This window comes from Leucoraja erinacea, chromosome 13 (genome assembly GCF_028641065.1).
Source record: "Leucoraja erinacea ecotype New England chromosome 13, Leri_hhj_1, whole genome shotgun sequence".
Lineage (NCBI taxonomy): Eukaryota > Metazoa > Chordata > Chondrichthyes > Rajiformes > Rajidae > Leucoraja > Leucoraja erinaceus.
The window spans coordinates 32937950-32953450 of record NC_073389.1 but is presented as its reverse complement, the minus strand read 5'-3'; the positions used below and the strand labels follow the sequence as shown (position 1 = coordinate 32953450).

At 40.7% G+C, this 15501-nt stretch overlaps 1 protein-coding gene across 3 annotated transcripts in view; it reads left to right on the top strand.

Annotated features, from left to right (window-relative positions):
- LOC129702821 (protein associated with UVRAG as autophagy enhancer-like) overlaps nt 1-15501 on the top strand; it is a 52564-nt gene that overhangs the window by 32545 nt on the left and 4518 nt on the right. For 2 of the 3 annotated variants that reach the window (XM_055644827.1, XM_055644826.1), the window contains exons 7-12: nt 262-378; nt 774-825; nt 1170-1287; nt 3118-3260; nt 4861-4925; nt 10464-11068. In XM_055644827.1, coding sequence (XP_055500802.1) covers nt 262-378; nt 774-825; nt 1170-1287; nt 3118-3260; nt 4861-4925; nt 10464-10726 — 758 coding nt within the window. In that variant the 3' untranslated portion in view covers nt 10727-11068. Of the gene's footprint in view, nt 1-261; nt 379-773; nt 826-1169; nt 1288-3117; nt 3261-4860; nt 4926-10463; nt 11069-11253; nt 11316-12867; nt 13022-14073; nt 14165-15501 lie in introns of those variants that run through there. The other variant, XM_055644828.1, reaches the window with a different exon arrangement.

The window sequence follows — 15501 nt, the reverse complement described above, 5'->3', positions numbered from 1 at the left end:
CATTTTTTTTAGCTCGGCGATCTTTCATTTCCAAGGCTTCTCATTATATTCTTATCTAAAAACTGCATATTCAGTCATTTTCTTCCATCCTTGAGTTAGCAGAGTTCCAGTTATTCCAAAAAGATTGTTTATTTTTCCCATCTTGTAACAAGCTCTATATGTAACATTGGTTCCTGGCTTATTAGTTTGCTCATCTACGTGTAGTTTCTGTTTTGCATCTCTGGCATTTGTATCCATACACAAGACTTATTTATTTTGTAGGTGGTTCTGTTACTCAGTTGGATGATTCATCTGATGCTGGCTCCAAGGACATTCAAAATGGTGATGATGCTGCAGTTGGTGATGATGACGATGGTTATGATGATTTTGTGATAATAGGTACAGGTGTCGGAATAGAATTGGGTTTTTTTTTTTTTAACGTTACTGGTATTGCAGAGTAAATTGGGAGACTGGAATGCAAACAGACTTAAGTTCGCAATGGCATTCCACTTTTTCCCCATTTGCATTTTTAAGCTATAAACTAAATGGATCTCTCTGGGTTTTAACAATATAGTCCATGTGTTGTAACTTGAATTGATAGGAACATGAGTACATTTAGCCCCTCGGGTACCTAGTGATTAGTCCCATTACCCTCCCAAATATCCTCAAAGTTTCTGATTTCCATGAAAAAAATAATATCTGGCACTGTTTCCAAATCCTTTTATGTGAATTCTAGATTGTGACCGCTGAGTGAAAATTTATCTTGCATTATTTTTTGTTCTTTAAATTTTCAGAATTTGATGACATTGTTTTTGGTTCTGACGGTCCATTAAAGTCAATAGAAAGGTAAGGTTTTCTCACTCTTTCCTTCCCATCTCGGTCATTGACGGGTCTCTTTTAATTGGTTTAAAATATGCTTCACATTATTTACGTGTGATGAGGATTGCAAAGTATTGGAATGTCAATGATTTGGGTGGGATTCTTATGAAAGCCTGGTAGTTTTGTGTTCACTGTTACCAATAATTTGATTTTTTTAATCTGACATTAATCAAATTTAAATTCCACAGCCCCCATGGTGGTTGAATTTGTGCTTCTCGCTCTGTACTTGTTATTTGCTGCATAACCATGTAACCATCATTTAACTTTACTGCAGTGACTGAAGGATATGCGCTCGAACTCCTATTTTTCAGGCACTGTCTATATCCTGAATATTTGGCTCGCCGCCTATTTAAATCATTTCGGACAATGTGGTTACCGCCAGAGAATGAAGAACACCATCTTGACGGCGTGGAAATGGTGCTGGATAAAGTATGTAGCTCTTTTGTTTTTCTGGGTGGGGGTGGGATTCGTATTGCAATATCCTGGTCAAGATTAATAATAATAATACATTTTATAATAATAAAAGGCAGGTACGGGATACTGAGTTGGATGATCAGCCATGATCATATTGAATGGCGGTGCAGGCTCGAAGGGCCGAATGGCCTACTCCTGCACCTAATCTCTATGTTTCTATGTTTATTTGCGGGCGCCTTTCAAAGTCTCAAGGACACCTTACAGAAATTAACAAAAGTGAAAAAACATATAGTCGGAGTAAAATAAATAATAAGGACATCACCAATACACAAATTAAAGACAGAAATCGCTCCAAAGACAAAAAATCAAAAAACACAATGTGAAGAGAGAGCAGCGGCAGCTAAAGCGCGCCAGCGTCCACTCACCCTTCCAACAGCTATCTTGGACACAGACTAACACATTAACTTACACACAAAAAAAAATCATCCCCCCACAATGGTTACCACTGTGGGGGAAGGCACAATGTCCAGTCCCCATCTCCAGTTCTCCCAAAGTCAGTCCTATTGAGGCCACCGCTATTGTCTCTACGGAGGCCCGATGTTCCTGGCTGTTCTGGCTGGGTGGTGTTGCCCCGGCGTCAAGATTAGATAAAGTACATTGTCAGCACTACATTTATTTGACACTCTTGGTTAAAGACAAAAATAAGCTTCAACTTGAAGCACCATTTGACAAAACCCAGCAAACATTACTTACAATAATGGGAAATGTGATGGCTAGAATGTGCAAAGTAAGGCTGCAGAGAGCAATATTGCTTGACTGGTTACATCATATTGATTTGAGATGAAGAAAGAGATGGGGAGTCGTGCCAAGGCACATTTGCTGTAGTGTTTAACATGGCCAACAAAAAGACGAGCATAGCTCGAGCCCATGCAAATACTATGGCTAAACCTTTGATTTGAAGAAAGTGAAAGAATCAAGTTGTTGAGGGTGAGGCCATGTTCTGCCAGGCAGTGGTGAGTGTTAGTTTTGGGGAAATCTAAATTTCTGTTCAGGAAAGAAACAGAACCTTGAGGCCTTCCTAATGGGGAATGGAAAATGAACTGGATGTACACAGTAAAGTTGAGGCAGTAGGTCTAAGGAATCATAAGTAGCTGATGTGGTGGAGAACAAGGGGATTGAGAACCTTGCAACCTGGTGCAAAGACAACAACCTCTCCCTCAATGCCAGTGGCAGAAAGGGCGTGTTATAAGGAGAGACTGGATAGTTGAAACTTCCTGAGGTGTGGGTCGAGGAGTGACCTTGAATATGTAAAAAAAATAATGCGCGGTGTCAATAAGATGGATAGCCGGTATTTTCCTCTGGGTAAGGGAGTCCAAAATTAAGTAGGCTTAAGGTGAGAGGAAAGATGTGAAAGAGACCTGGGTAACTTTTCCTCGCAGGTGGATGTATGGAACACGCTGCCAGAGGAAGCTGGAGAGGCGGTACAATAAAAATGTTTAAAAGACATTTATGCAGGTGGAGGAATAGTAAAAGTTGAGAGGGAAATGGGCTAAATTTGTGCAAGTGAGACCAGCTTGGGTAGACATCTTGGTCAGCATGGACGAGTTGGGCTGAAAGGCCTGTTTCCATGTTGTATAACCATGACTTGATTAGTAATGTGAAACTGAGCAGTTCTTCATGACTGATGCTAAATGTTGGTGTACCACGCAACTAGTCTGGATACCGAATGGCTGGAAGGTGGATTAATATTGAAGGCACAGGCCACCCTGAAGAATCATCTTAAAATGTGGACCAGATTGCATCTCTGTGTTTTGCCATTAACAAACTGTTTCCTTGTCTATCCAGTTTCTCCCTCTGAAGGACACTCCTGGTGCAGAAGAATCTGTGGACCTGGCAGCAGACTTCAAAATAAACTCTCGACTGAGGGGCACGGCTGAATGGGCACCTCCTCGATTCCAAATTCTGTTCTTCATCCATTCACCTCAGAAGTATGTGCAGTTTCATTGCCGTAGAAGTAATTGAGCATTGTTTGCAGTGTGAAATAAAACACTCGGAAGTTATTTAGTCAATTAGATGGGTTTGGAGCCATTTGTGCGAAACACATCTATTTCGAGGTTTCAAGGTCAGTTTATTGTCATGTGCGGTACTGATTATGGATGATCAGCCATGATCACATTGAATGGCGGTGCTGGCCATTCACTGATCAATGTGACCACATTCCTCACTGTGATGGAAGACAATAATAATGTTAAATCTACTTCATCTTGTTCTCCCGTGGTCGGGGCAGTCAAACCATCCGCAGTCGGGGGGGATCAAAGCCCCCACAGCCAATGATCAAAGCCCCCATCAGGGTGATCGAAACTCCAGAGTCGGGGTGGTTGAAACTCTCCGCGGCTTGGAGCTCCCATCGCCCTCTTCTTACCAGAGACAGTGGGATTCACGTGTTGAATTCCACAGACCCCAGGTTTGGAGCTTCAATCCCCGGCAAAGGGATCGCAAGCTCCGCGATGTTATAAGTCCCCCAGACTCCCGAGGCTTGGAGCGGTGTGTCGGTCTCCAGGAAAGGCCGCCAACTCCACGATGTTAGGCCGCAGTGCGGACTGAGATGCGATTTGGAAAATAATCGGATCTCCGTTGAGTTAAGAGATTAAAGTTTTCCACAACCACAGCCCTCACCCCCCTCCCCCCCAAATAAAACAAGCCAAGGAACACTAAAACATACTTTTTAACACGTACTAAAAGTAACATAAAGAAGAAAGGACAGACGGAGTGTTGGCGTGGTGCCACCCGGTGTATAAATACAAGATTATGATTTTTATCGAGCAAACTCCACCTCCAGTAAGTTATTTGTAAGTTAATTATTAATTTGAACTATTCTGATGCACAGTTGTTCACTTAGTTAAATAAATGTCAAATGAATTGAAACTTTCTGTAATGTTATTTGAGCACATTATTTTGGAGCCAGAGTTAAGTGTACATCATTCATTCTCTGTTTCTCACTTTATCCATCTAGAATGTGGGGGGAAAAAAAAAAATTTCAGCCTGGTCTCCACAATGTTTTCATAATCTTCAGAGTATGGCATTCTGGTTGCTCTCTCTATGCTTCCACTCCAGCCCAATCCTCTCTTCTGTTCCCTTAGCTCCTGTTATGAAAGGGTGCTGCAAACTGGTTCAGCCATTTGTCATGTTTGGAAAGCCCATCTCCTCTGTGAAGCTGCTGCATATTCCAAATTGTCCTTTTTCTTGTTTTGATAACTTGTTTCCTGGCCCACATTGGCTGATAATATTACCTCTCCCCTAGGACTCTGCGCCCCTCTGCTTAAGAATCATCCAAAATTAAATCTTAACCTTTTCCTACCACTCTTGTCTTCCAAACGTCACTGTTCTAGACGTGCCTGCAGTGGAACAGAGGGCTAAATGCACCAGCATTTGTTCTTTGTTGGAATGCATAGAAGTCTGAGGAAAATCTGGATGGCAAAAAGCTAAAAGTTGACATTTCCCTTTTTGCACTTAATGTTTCCAGGTCAAATTATAATTTTAAATTCTATTATGTAGGTTTTTTCTTAAATTTTTGTTTTACATCTGCAGGAGAGAAGTTGTTATGGCTGCTCAGAATTCTCTGTGTGCTGGCTGTGGAACACTAATTGAGCCAAGTACGTAGCAGAATGTGCATTTGATCCCGGGCTGCTTGGCTTTTCTGTACCTGCTCTAGTATTAATTTGCTGGCTCGAAGAGCCAAATGGCCTACTCCTACACCTATTTTCTAATTCAGTCACATAAATGGGCTTCTTGTAATTTTTTTATGACTTGCTAGATTTGTTGGCTTTCAGTGTATGACGCAACATTAATGCATTTAGTGGCCATATTACACTCTGATATGTTAATCGTCATCTCATCTGTCCACAAGACCTTTTTCCAGAACTGTGGTTGCTCTCAAATACTTCTTGGCAAACTGTAACCTGGCCATCCTATTTTTACCAAAATCAACTGTTTGGAACATCATTAAAAAGAAAAAGAGTACTGGTGAGCTTACTAATCGCAAAGGGACTGGCAGGCCAAGGAAGACCTCCACAGCTGATGACAGAAGAATTCTCTCTATAATAAAGAAAAATCCCTAAACACCTGTCCAACAGATCAGAAACATTCTTCAGGAGTCGGATATGGATTTGTCAATGACCATTCTCCGATGAAGACTTCATGAATAGAAATACAGAGGCTACGCTGCAAGATGCAAACCACTGGTTAGCTGCAAAAATAGGATGGCCGGGTTACTGTTTGCCAAGAAGTATTTGAGAGCAACCACAGTTCTGGAAAAAGATCTTGTGGACAGATGAGATGAAGATTAACATATCAGAGTGATGGCAAGAGCAAAGTATGGACGAGAGGAGGAACTGCCCAAGATCCAAAGCATACACATCTGTGAAACACGATGGTGGGGGTATTATGGCCTGGGCATGTATGGCTGCTCACTTATCTTCGTTGATGATACAACTGCTGATGGTAGTAGCATAATGAATTCTGAAGTGTATAGACACATCCTATCTCCTCAAGTGCAAACAAATGCCTCAAACCTATTGGCCTTTATTAAAATCTGACAATGTGCACTTTAACCACATGTGATTGTTTTTCCTATTGCAAATCTCAAATTGTGGCGTACAGAGGGAAATAAATAAATGATGGGTCTTTGGCCCAAACATTATGGAGGGCACGGTATATGGTAATTCTTGTTCTGATCCGAGTCACTCAATGTATATTACAAAATGTTCTTAAACTGGTTCTTGTATTTTGAATGGTTACTACTCCCACATTTTAACACCAATGAATTTGAAAACACCATAATCCTCCTCGAAAATTGCTAAAATGTAACTCTGCGGAGTGACTTTTTTTTTAGCTTGTCCTGATGCATTCTGCAATGTCTTACTTCATGAAACATAGAAACTAGAAAGCAGGAGTGGCCGGTCGGCCCTTCGAGCGGCGCCATTCAATATGATCATGGCCGATCACCCAACTCAGTCTACCGTACCTGCCTTCTCTCCAAATCCAGCGATCCCCTTAGCCACAAGGGCCACATCTAACTCCCGAATGTCGGGCCAATGAACTGGCCTCAACTACCCTCTGTGGCAGAGAGTTCCAGAGATTCACCACTCTCTGCGTGAAAAAAGTTCTTCTCATCTCGGTTTTAAAGGATTTCCCCTTTATCCTTAAGCTGTGACCCCTTGTCCTGGACTTCCCTAACATCGGGAACAATCTTCCTGCATCTAGCCTGTCCAACCCCTTAAGAATTTTGTAAGTTTCTATAAGATCCCCTCTCAATCTTCTAAATTCTAGAGAGTATAAACCAAGTCTATCCAGGCTTTCTTCATAAGACAGTCCTGACTTCCCAGGAATCAGTCTGGTGAACCGTCTCTGCACTCCCTCTATGGCAATAATGTCCTTCCTCAGATTTGGAGACCAAAACTGTACGCAATACTCCAGGTGTGGTCTCACCGAGACCCTGTACAACTGCAGTAGAACCTCCCTGCTCCTATACTCAAATCCTTTTGCAATGAAAGCTAACATACCATTTGCTTTCTTTACTGCCTGCTGCACCTGCATGCCTACCTTCAATGACTGGTGTACCATGACACCCAGGTCTCGCTGCATCTCCCCCTTTCCCAATCGGCCACCATTTAGATAATAGTCTGCTTTCCTATTTTTGCCACCAAAATGGATAACCTCACATTTATCCACATTATACTGCATCTGCCAAACATTTGCCCACTCACCCAGCCTATCCAAGTCACCCTGCAGTCTCCTAGCATCCTCCTCACAGCTAACACTGCCCCCCAGCTTAGTGTCATCCGCAAACTTGGAGATATTGCCTTCAATTCCCTCATCCAGATCATTAATATATATTGTAAATAGCTGGGGTCCCAGTACTGAGCCTTGGGGTACCCCACTAGTCACTGCCTGCCATTGTGAAAAGGACCCGTTTTCTCCTACTCTTTGCTTCCTGTTTGCCATCCGTTCTCTATCCACATCAATACGACCCCCAATGCCTTGTGCTTTAAGCTTTGTATATAATCTCTTATGTGGGACCTTGTCGAAATGCCTTCTGAAGTCCAGATACACCACATCCACTATCTCCTCAAGTGCAAACCAATGCCCCAAACCTCCTGAAAAATTCTATAAGATTCGTCAGACATGATTTACCTTTCGTAACCACCATGCTGATTTTGTCCAATATTTCACCACTTTCCAAATTGCTGCTATCCCATCTTTAATAACTGACTCTAGCAGTCTTTGGCCACAACCGATTATGGAGGGCATGGGTCTGTAATTTCTTGTTTTGATCCGAGTCCCACTCGATGTGTATTACGTTTGTACCCGCCAATCTTCAGGGTTCTTGTATTTTGAAAGAGTTTCTACTCCTACATTTTAACACCAATTAATTTGAAAACACCATAATCCTCCTCCAAAATTGCTAAAATGTAACTCTGCCCAGTGACTTTTTTTACTGCTTGTCCTGACTCCACATTCTGCAATGTCTTACTTCAGATGAATTCCTGCTCTATTTTCAAATTCCCGAATTGTAAACTTCAGTCAACAACCTCTAATTTGAGGTGCAAGATTCAGATTTTGATATTGTTGCAAAATGTAATTCCAGCTATTTCTAAAATGGTTAACATTTTTTTGAAACTTGTCTCTCTGTCTGTCCTCTTCATTTAAACTTCCCCCTTCATTTAAACCTAAAATAAACCAATTCCTGTTGTGGCTAGGAACCAATTCCTTGTGGTTTTAAGGCTTGGTATCAATTTGCTGAATTTGTGCACTTGCTGTATGTCAGGATCCTGCCCAGAACTGAACAAAATTCTCCACGTGGAGTCTGAACAACGTTATTATTTCAGCTTGAGATGAAGGCCAACATTCTGCTGGCTTAGTTATACAGAAAATAATACAGAGTAATTGCTAGTTCTAGCTAGGGAAATGATATTGCAACTAATTCTGTCACTGCCACTGCAGTCTCAATGTCTAGGATGGCGTAAACCCATTTTTTCAAATTGTGTATTGATTTGGAGAAGGGGAAGCTACATTGATGTGAGAAGCATTTTAGTTTGAAACTGCCACTTGAAAAGGAAGGGGAAGGAAATGGCGGAAGTAGCTTCTGGTTATAGAATCAAGAGATGCAGCATTTTCAATTAAAGACTAGTTAAAAGTGGTTCCTAGTTTATGTAGATGTTTAAAGCTTGAGACAGATCTAACTCTCATTGCGTAAATTTGAACCATTTTTTAAAATTGTTTTTGCCCTGCATGGTTGTCTTGAAGGTCATTAAGATTAGGTGCAAAGTAATTAAAATACATTGGAAATTTTTACCATGCTGGTTAATGTATTAAATACATAATTCAACTGGCTTAGGCAACTAAATGTTGCAAAACTAGACTATTCAATGTTGTGAAATCATTCTTTCAGACTGACAACATGTACATGATTGATGTAAATCTTTGCTTGAGCTGCCAGGAGCTCCATGCCTGTGAACAGTGCTGTGGTAATCTTGCCACTGCCGAGAGAGGTGGGAGGGAGAAATAAATTGCAACAATTTAATGGAAGCTAAAATATGACTTAAACCATTGTTAATTTGTATTTTCAAATGGCAGTACTTTAAATCAAAGTGCCTGCTGGTTGTCACATCTGGGCAAAAGGAGCCAAATCTGTTACTGCATAGTTTTCAATCCATTCCTGATACTGATATCCATAGGGTCATTTTCTCTGCTTCATATCTAATGTATTATGGAATTCTGTGCTAAGATCATGACTCTGTACAAGTTAGTGACAATCAGCCATCTGTGATTGTTTTTCTTTCCAGCTGTTGGTCATAGTCATCCAGCACAGAAATGGGCCCTTCGGCCCAACTCATCCATGCTGACCAAGATGCCTCATCTAAGGTCGTCCTATCTGCCTTCGTTGGCCCATATCCCTCTAAGCCTTTCCTATCCATGTATCTGTCCAAGGGTCTTTCTAAATGCTGTTATGGTACCTGCCTCAACTACTTCCCCTGGTAGATAGTCCTGCCTATTCACGTTCTCTGGATATGCTGCCTGACCTGCTGAATTAGTCCAGTTTTTTGCCTCCAAAAGCTATGTCCTTTGGCTTTTGATTTCCCTACCCTGGGTAAAAGATTGTGCATTTGTGCAATCTATTCCTATCATTATTTTGTATATCTCTTTACAAAATCACCCCTCTGCCTCCTGCTTTCTTAAGAGTGTCTCCGTTTCCCAATCTTAGATTAGTTCAGTGTTGTGTGTACCGAGGTACAATGAAAAGTTTTTGTTGCGTGCTAACCAGCCAGCAGAAAGTCCACCCATGATTACAGTTGAGCTATTCAGTGTATATACGTATAACATTAAGGGTATAACATTTAGTGTCCCTCAAGTCCTGGCAGTGTTGCCAAAGTCCTATTCAACAAACATAACATCTCAACTTCTATACTCAGTACCATGACTGATGAAGGCTAATATACCAAAAGCATTCTCTGCTACCATATCTACCAGTAATGCCACTTTCAGGGAACTGTCTCCCAGATTGTTCTCATCTTTGACACTCTCCAGGACCCTAGCTTTCAATGTGAAGGTCCTGCCCTGGTTTAACTTCCCAAAATAAAACCTCTTACATTTATCTGCATTAAATTCCATTAGCCACCACTCAATCCTCTTGCCCAACTGATCAATAACCTGCTGTAAATGTTGACCGTCACAAAATGCTGGAGAGACTCAGTGGGTCAGGTAGCATCTCTGAAGAAAAGGAATAGGTGATGTTTTAGATTGAAACCCTTCAGCTACTGAACAAATCACAGCCTGCACTGATGATTCAAGAAATATAGAGCCCACAACAATCCATTGTAAGCTGACCATCTTCACTGTCTACAATACCACCTACTTTGGTACCATCTGCAAACTTACTAATCTTGCCTTGTACATTCTCATGAAAACAGTTGATATAAATCACAAACAACAATGGGGTCCAGCACTGATCCCTGAGTCACGCCACTTGTCAGAGGCCTCCAATCTGAAAAGTACTCCACCACCGCCCTCTGCTTCCTTCAATTCTGTATCCAGTTGTACCATTTGAGATGTTTGTTTATGGCACTAAGTGCAAATAAATGGTTTGTACAATAGATAGTCAAAAGAGATGTTTTATTCCAATTTCTCTGCAGAATACATCAAAAAGCTCCGTTACTGTGAGTATTTGGGAAAATACTTCTGTGAATGTTGCCACCACAACGAAGAATCCCTGATCCCTGGCCGAATCCTAATGAAGTGGGATTTCAGCAAACATCCAGTCTGCCATTTCTCCAAACAGCTGTTGGAGAGCATATGGCACGATCCCCTTTTCAACATCTTTTATATCAACAACTCTCTTTACAGCAAAGTCAAGGAGCTGAGCAAAAGCAAAGGTAGCAGTATGGAAGTGGAATAGTGCCAGTCAGCTTAATTTGATTGATGATGCAATTTGGAAATGGAGCACTGCTTGTCATTTTTTTAAATCATTCTTTCAATATGGGCATCACTAGCAAGACAAGCATTTGTTGTCCATTTTTAACTAAGATATTTTCACTGTTTCAGTCTGTGTAATGGTACTTCTCTAGTGTCGTTGAGTTGGATACTCTTCCAATTTGGATTATGTTGTGACCTTGGAAGTAATATTCCTTGTACGCATGTGCCTATTGGTCTGGATACTGATGTTCTAGTGCCATGGTTATACTGCCCTTTAATCAGTAGTTATGTAAATGCTACTCTCAATAATAAGTAGTTTACATGTTTATAATTGTACTTTTTTTTTTAACCAAAATAGCTAAATATTTCTTCGTTTTGCACGGGGTGGGGAGAGCTCCAACTGAAGTTTTTTTTTTTTTAATGCTTTTGTAGCTGTGAAATGATTTTGTCTGTAGAAAACTCTCACTAGATGGCACTTCAATAATACAAGCTACCTGTACTTTTAATCAGGAACTTCAAGAACAGTTGATACACATCAAGAAACTACTAAGAACATGTCGACTGGCTAAAAGGTACCAGTTTACATTTTTTAACCCTGCCCAGGCTAAAAAAATTGTCCTGTCATATTCTCTTCATATTAACAGGTTAGATCAAAATGCAAGTAGTAATCTACATTAAGTTAAAGGAATGTGCAAACGCTTGCTCCAGTCAACGCAACCTAGTTGTGCAAAGTACTGGATACGGTCAATAACATAACTGCCCTGTCCTGTTAATGTGAGGTTGCACACATCTTCTGCACAATACACTAACAGAATGGGGCAGTTACTGTTAATGACCACAACCAGAGTGATTCATTAATGCCTACATCAGGCAGAGTAGATTTAAAAATCAGATGGCTTTGTTCCGTGAGAAGTCAACTTTCTTTTCTTGTCTCCCCCTTCTCCTCCCATGCCACCTCCCCCATTCCTATTGTTTTTTGAGGACCTCTGTACTCCCATGCACTTTCCTACAAATGCTTGCATAATAGTTTGGTATGGCAACAACACAACAAAACTATCAGCAGAAGGAATTCTTGTGTTTAAAAGCACACCAGTGAATGTTTTATTGCAAGATTACGACAATAGCTTCTTGATGCTTTTTTTTCCAACACAAGAATTTAATAACTTGGATGAGGTTTGAAATGTTTAGTTTCCTGGTTCAGTCAATCCATCTTATTGAAACCTTGTATTACTCACAATTTCACCCCCATGGTCTACTGACTATGGTCTCGAGGTCCTTATGACCTATCAAATAGCCTAATGTGTTGGGTTTTTTTGGGGGGGTTTTTTACAGTTAAATGAAGTTTATTTATAACATTTCAACATAGCAATAATGCAAATAAGTGTCTTCCAAGCAACTTTCAGTTACAATTCAAGTTCACAAAATGTGTATTTTAAATTACAGATGAGACAGAATCAGACAGGAATTACCGTAAAAGTGATACTGTGATAGTGTGTTCCGGCAAAGGAGAACAAGTTGAATATTCTCTTTTTTTCCATTTCTGTTTCGTCTATTCTGCATTGCTCTATACGCTGTAATATTGGAAAGTTACTGCATCACAGTAATATTACAAAGCATAGCATTTACTAAAAAATGTGAAAAGTTTAAACAATCATAATTTTGGTCCATGCCCTTGTCCTCTCTTACCAACTAACTAATGTGTTCTTAACGTGCATATTATCCTTTTCCACCCTCTCCATTTCCCAGATTGAGGCAAGTGTTATGGAACCAAGGCAGGTAGATGCCATTGAGCTACAGACTAGCATAATTGCATGACACAACATAGGAGTAGTTACTTGGGATATTTTCCCCATTCCATTGCATTAAATCACTATAAGCTAATGCCAAGGTAAAACTGTCCCCAAATACATAGCTTTAATAGTATAGTTTACATAGAATACAATTGATGTCAAGAACAGTATCAGTAAAGTTATTTGCCATTCCACTGGTCCTTTTCCTTGTATGAATGCATTAATTTTGAGACTAGCCTCTGTCTATAATCCATCATTGTTACAATGACCTGCCATTGCTGATTAAGATACTGCAACTTCTGATGGTGGTCTTGTTTCCTGTGCTTTTCGACAGTGCAGTGGTTGAATTCTGGCGATTACAAGCCCATTTATCTGAGGAGCTGCACTTGTATTCGTTGAATGATTTGGTGATGGTGAAAAAGTGCCTGCTGGTTCCAGGTCTGAAAGATACTCTGAGAAATGTCCTTTCTCATGTAAAAACTTGCAAGGTAAACCCATCTTTTCAGCTGTTTAGATTTTTTTTTTAATCATCCTTTTATCAACCTCTTAAGCTGACCCGAAATAGTCCGTGTTTTCTATTTTAAACCCGACCACAGAGATCTGAAAAATTAAAGATGATGCGGAAACATTCTGCAGAATCAAGGTAGTAGAGATTAGGATCAAATCAAAGCTCCTAAATGAGCAGTAAAGATTCTTCAGTGGGTGAGACAGCACCCGTTAAGTTCCTCCAGCATTTTTGTCTACCTCCAATTTTCCAGCATCTGCAGTTCTTTCTTAAACAGTAAAGATTCTTCAATTACTTGAAGAGCAGTATTTCTTCCTTGTCACTTGCTCTACACATCTTAAAAGTGAAACTTAAAACTTGTGTGAAATTGTGTGCAATCGGTTGCTCTCGGAAGAAGGGAGGTATCTGCACAAAATGCAAGTCATTTATTTATTATTTTAGAGTAATTCAAACGAGGATAGTGTGCTATAATTTGGCTCGGACACATATAAGAATTTAAGAGATTTTTAGCTTGCTATTCCAAAATGTTAATGCATCAACCTCTAACCTTAAAGAATTATGCAAAGGTCAGGTAAGCTTTTGATATCTTAAAATATGATTTGGTCTATATATTTTCCCCCACTGAAATGTAATCTACGTAATTTTTTTGAATGTAGTCAAATTAATTGTTCCAATGCTTATGGTTAGGTACTTGAATAACATTACAATTATTCTTTGAGGGACTTATTTTCTCCCTTTTACGTTCATCCACATTTACATAGTGTAATTGCAGTTCTAATTGTTGGATGAGGTATTTAGGATCCCTGAGCAATGACGAGAAAATGTTAACATTGAATTCTCAGGATGAATAATGCCAATATTAAATTATAGGAATATAATTATTGGGTTGAATGATTATCAAACTTGCCAAAATGTAGCATGAATTATAAGCACTTTTACTGCAAATTTTAACATGTTGGCATCTGTCTTTAAACTGACTGCCATCCATCAATAGACTGAAATCAATATGGATTTGAATTTGCTGTTTTTCTCCAGATCTGCATGGCCAAGGCCTTCATCTGTGTGATTTGCAAGAGTAAAGACATTATTTTCCCCTTTCAGACAGAGCAATGCAAACAATGTTGTGGTGAGTGCTGTTCTTTTGGTGTCAAAGTTTTATTAGGCCACTGGCAACATTTCTACAGACAGTTTCCAAGTAAAATGTCATGTGATCTTAGCTTCCAGTCAAATGATTTTATAATGCTTCCCTTGCTGGAATGCTGATACTGATGTTCTTTACTATTTTGATTTGTTAATGTTATTTTTGCTATTAAAGTGATCATGAAGCTTGAGTGAAGTAACTGGGAAAGAATACAAACAAGGATATAAAGGACATTTATTATCACATACACCAAATGGTGTAGTGAAATTTAACTTGCCAATGCAGCACACGAATAAAGATAAGACACATTAAAGAATTTAACAACATAAAAACATCCCCCCGCAATGGTTCCCACTGTGGGGGGAGGCAGTAAAGTCCAGTCCCATCCCCTGTTCACCCAAAGTCGGGCCCATTGTGGCCTCCGCAGCCAGTCCGATGTTTTCAGGCCCTCTTGCCGGAAAGCTGGAACTCCAGCGTCGGGTGAACACTCCTCAGCGGCTTGGAAATGTCTCGAGTGGCCGCTTCCTCCCGAGACCACAGCACCCGTAGTCCTCGGGCCGCGATGGCTGGAGCTCCGACTCTGGTCATCTCGGATCCCAGGCTCTGCGATGTTTTAAATCCAGCGCCACCTGCACGCTGCCACAGCTCCGTGGATGTTGAAGTCGGCGGCCACAGCTCTCCGGAGCCCACCACATGGCGACCTGGTAAGGCATCGCCCGCTCCGTGATGGCGTCCCTGCGCTGTGCCGCACGCGAAGCTGCAGTTCCGGCTGGTCCCGACAGGAAAGGCCGCTCCAGTCCGATGGTAGGCCGGGGGGGGGGGGGGGGCGAAGCTGCATCTCCGACCAGGTAGGCACTAGGAAATAAAGTTTTCCCCCTTCCCTTCCCCACACCCCCCACATAAAAGACTAGAAGACCTCCAAAACAAACACTTTAACTCACTAAAAAATGTTTAAAAGGGTGAAAGGACTAACAGCTGCTGGCAGGATAGCCATACTCGACGGCGCCCCCTACGAACCAAAAAAATGGCAACAAAATAGGAAGCTGGTGCATTTGGAAGATCCTTACCATATGAATTGTTATATTGCAGAGTGATATTTGCTGGTAGCACAATATGGACTAAATGATACAACTCTTTATAATTCTAAAGGAGAGTCCAACGTACATGATAGTTTGTAATGGTTGTGAGATGGATTTGAGTGGTTATGGAAGCATTTTAAGATCCTGTGCTTTGTAAATAGAGGGATAAGTAAAGAGTAACACACAATTATCATTTAAAAATCTCTTTGGGTAGATTTGCAGTATTGGTCACTTCAGGAAAGC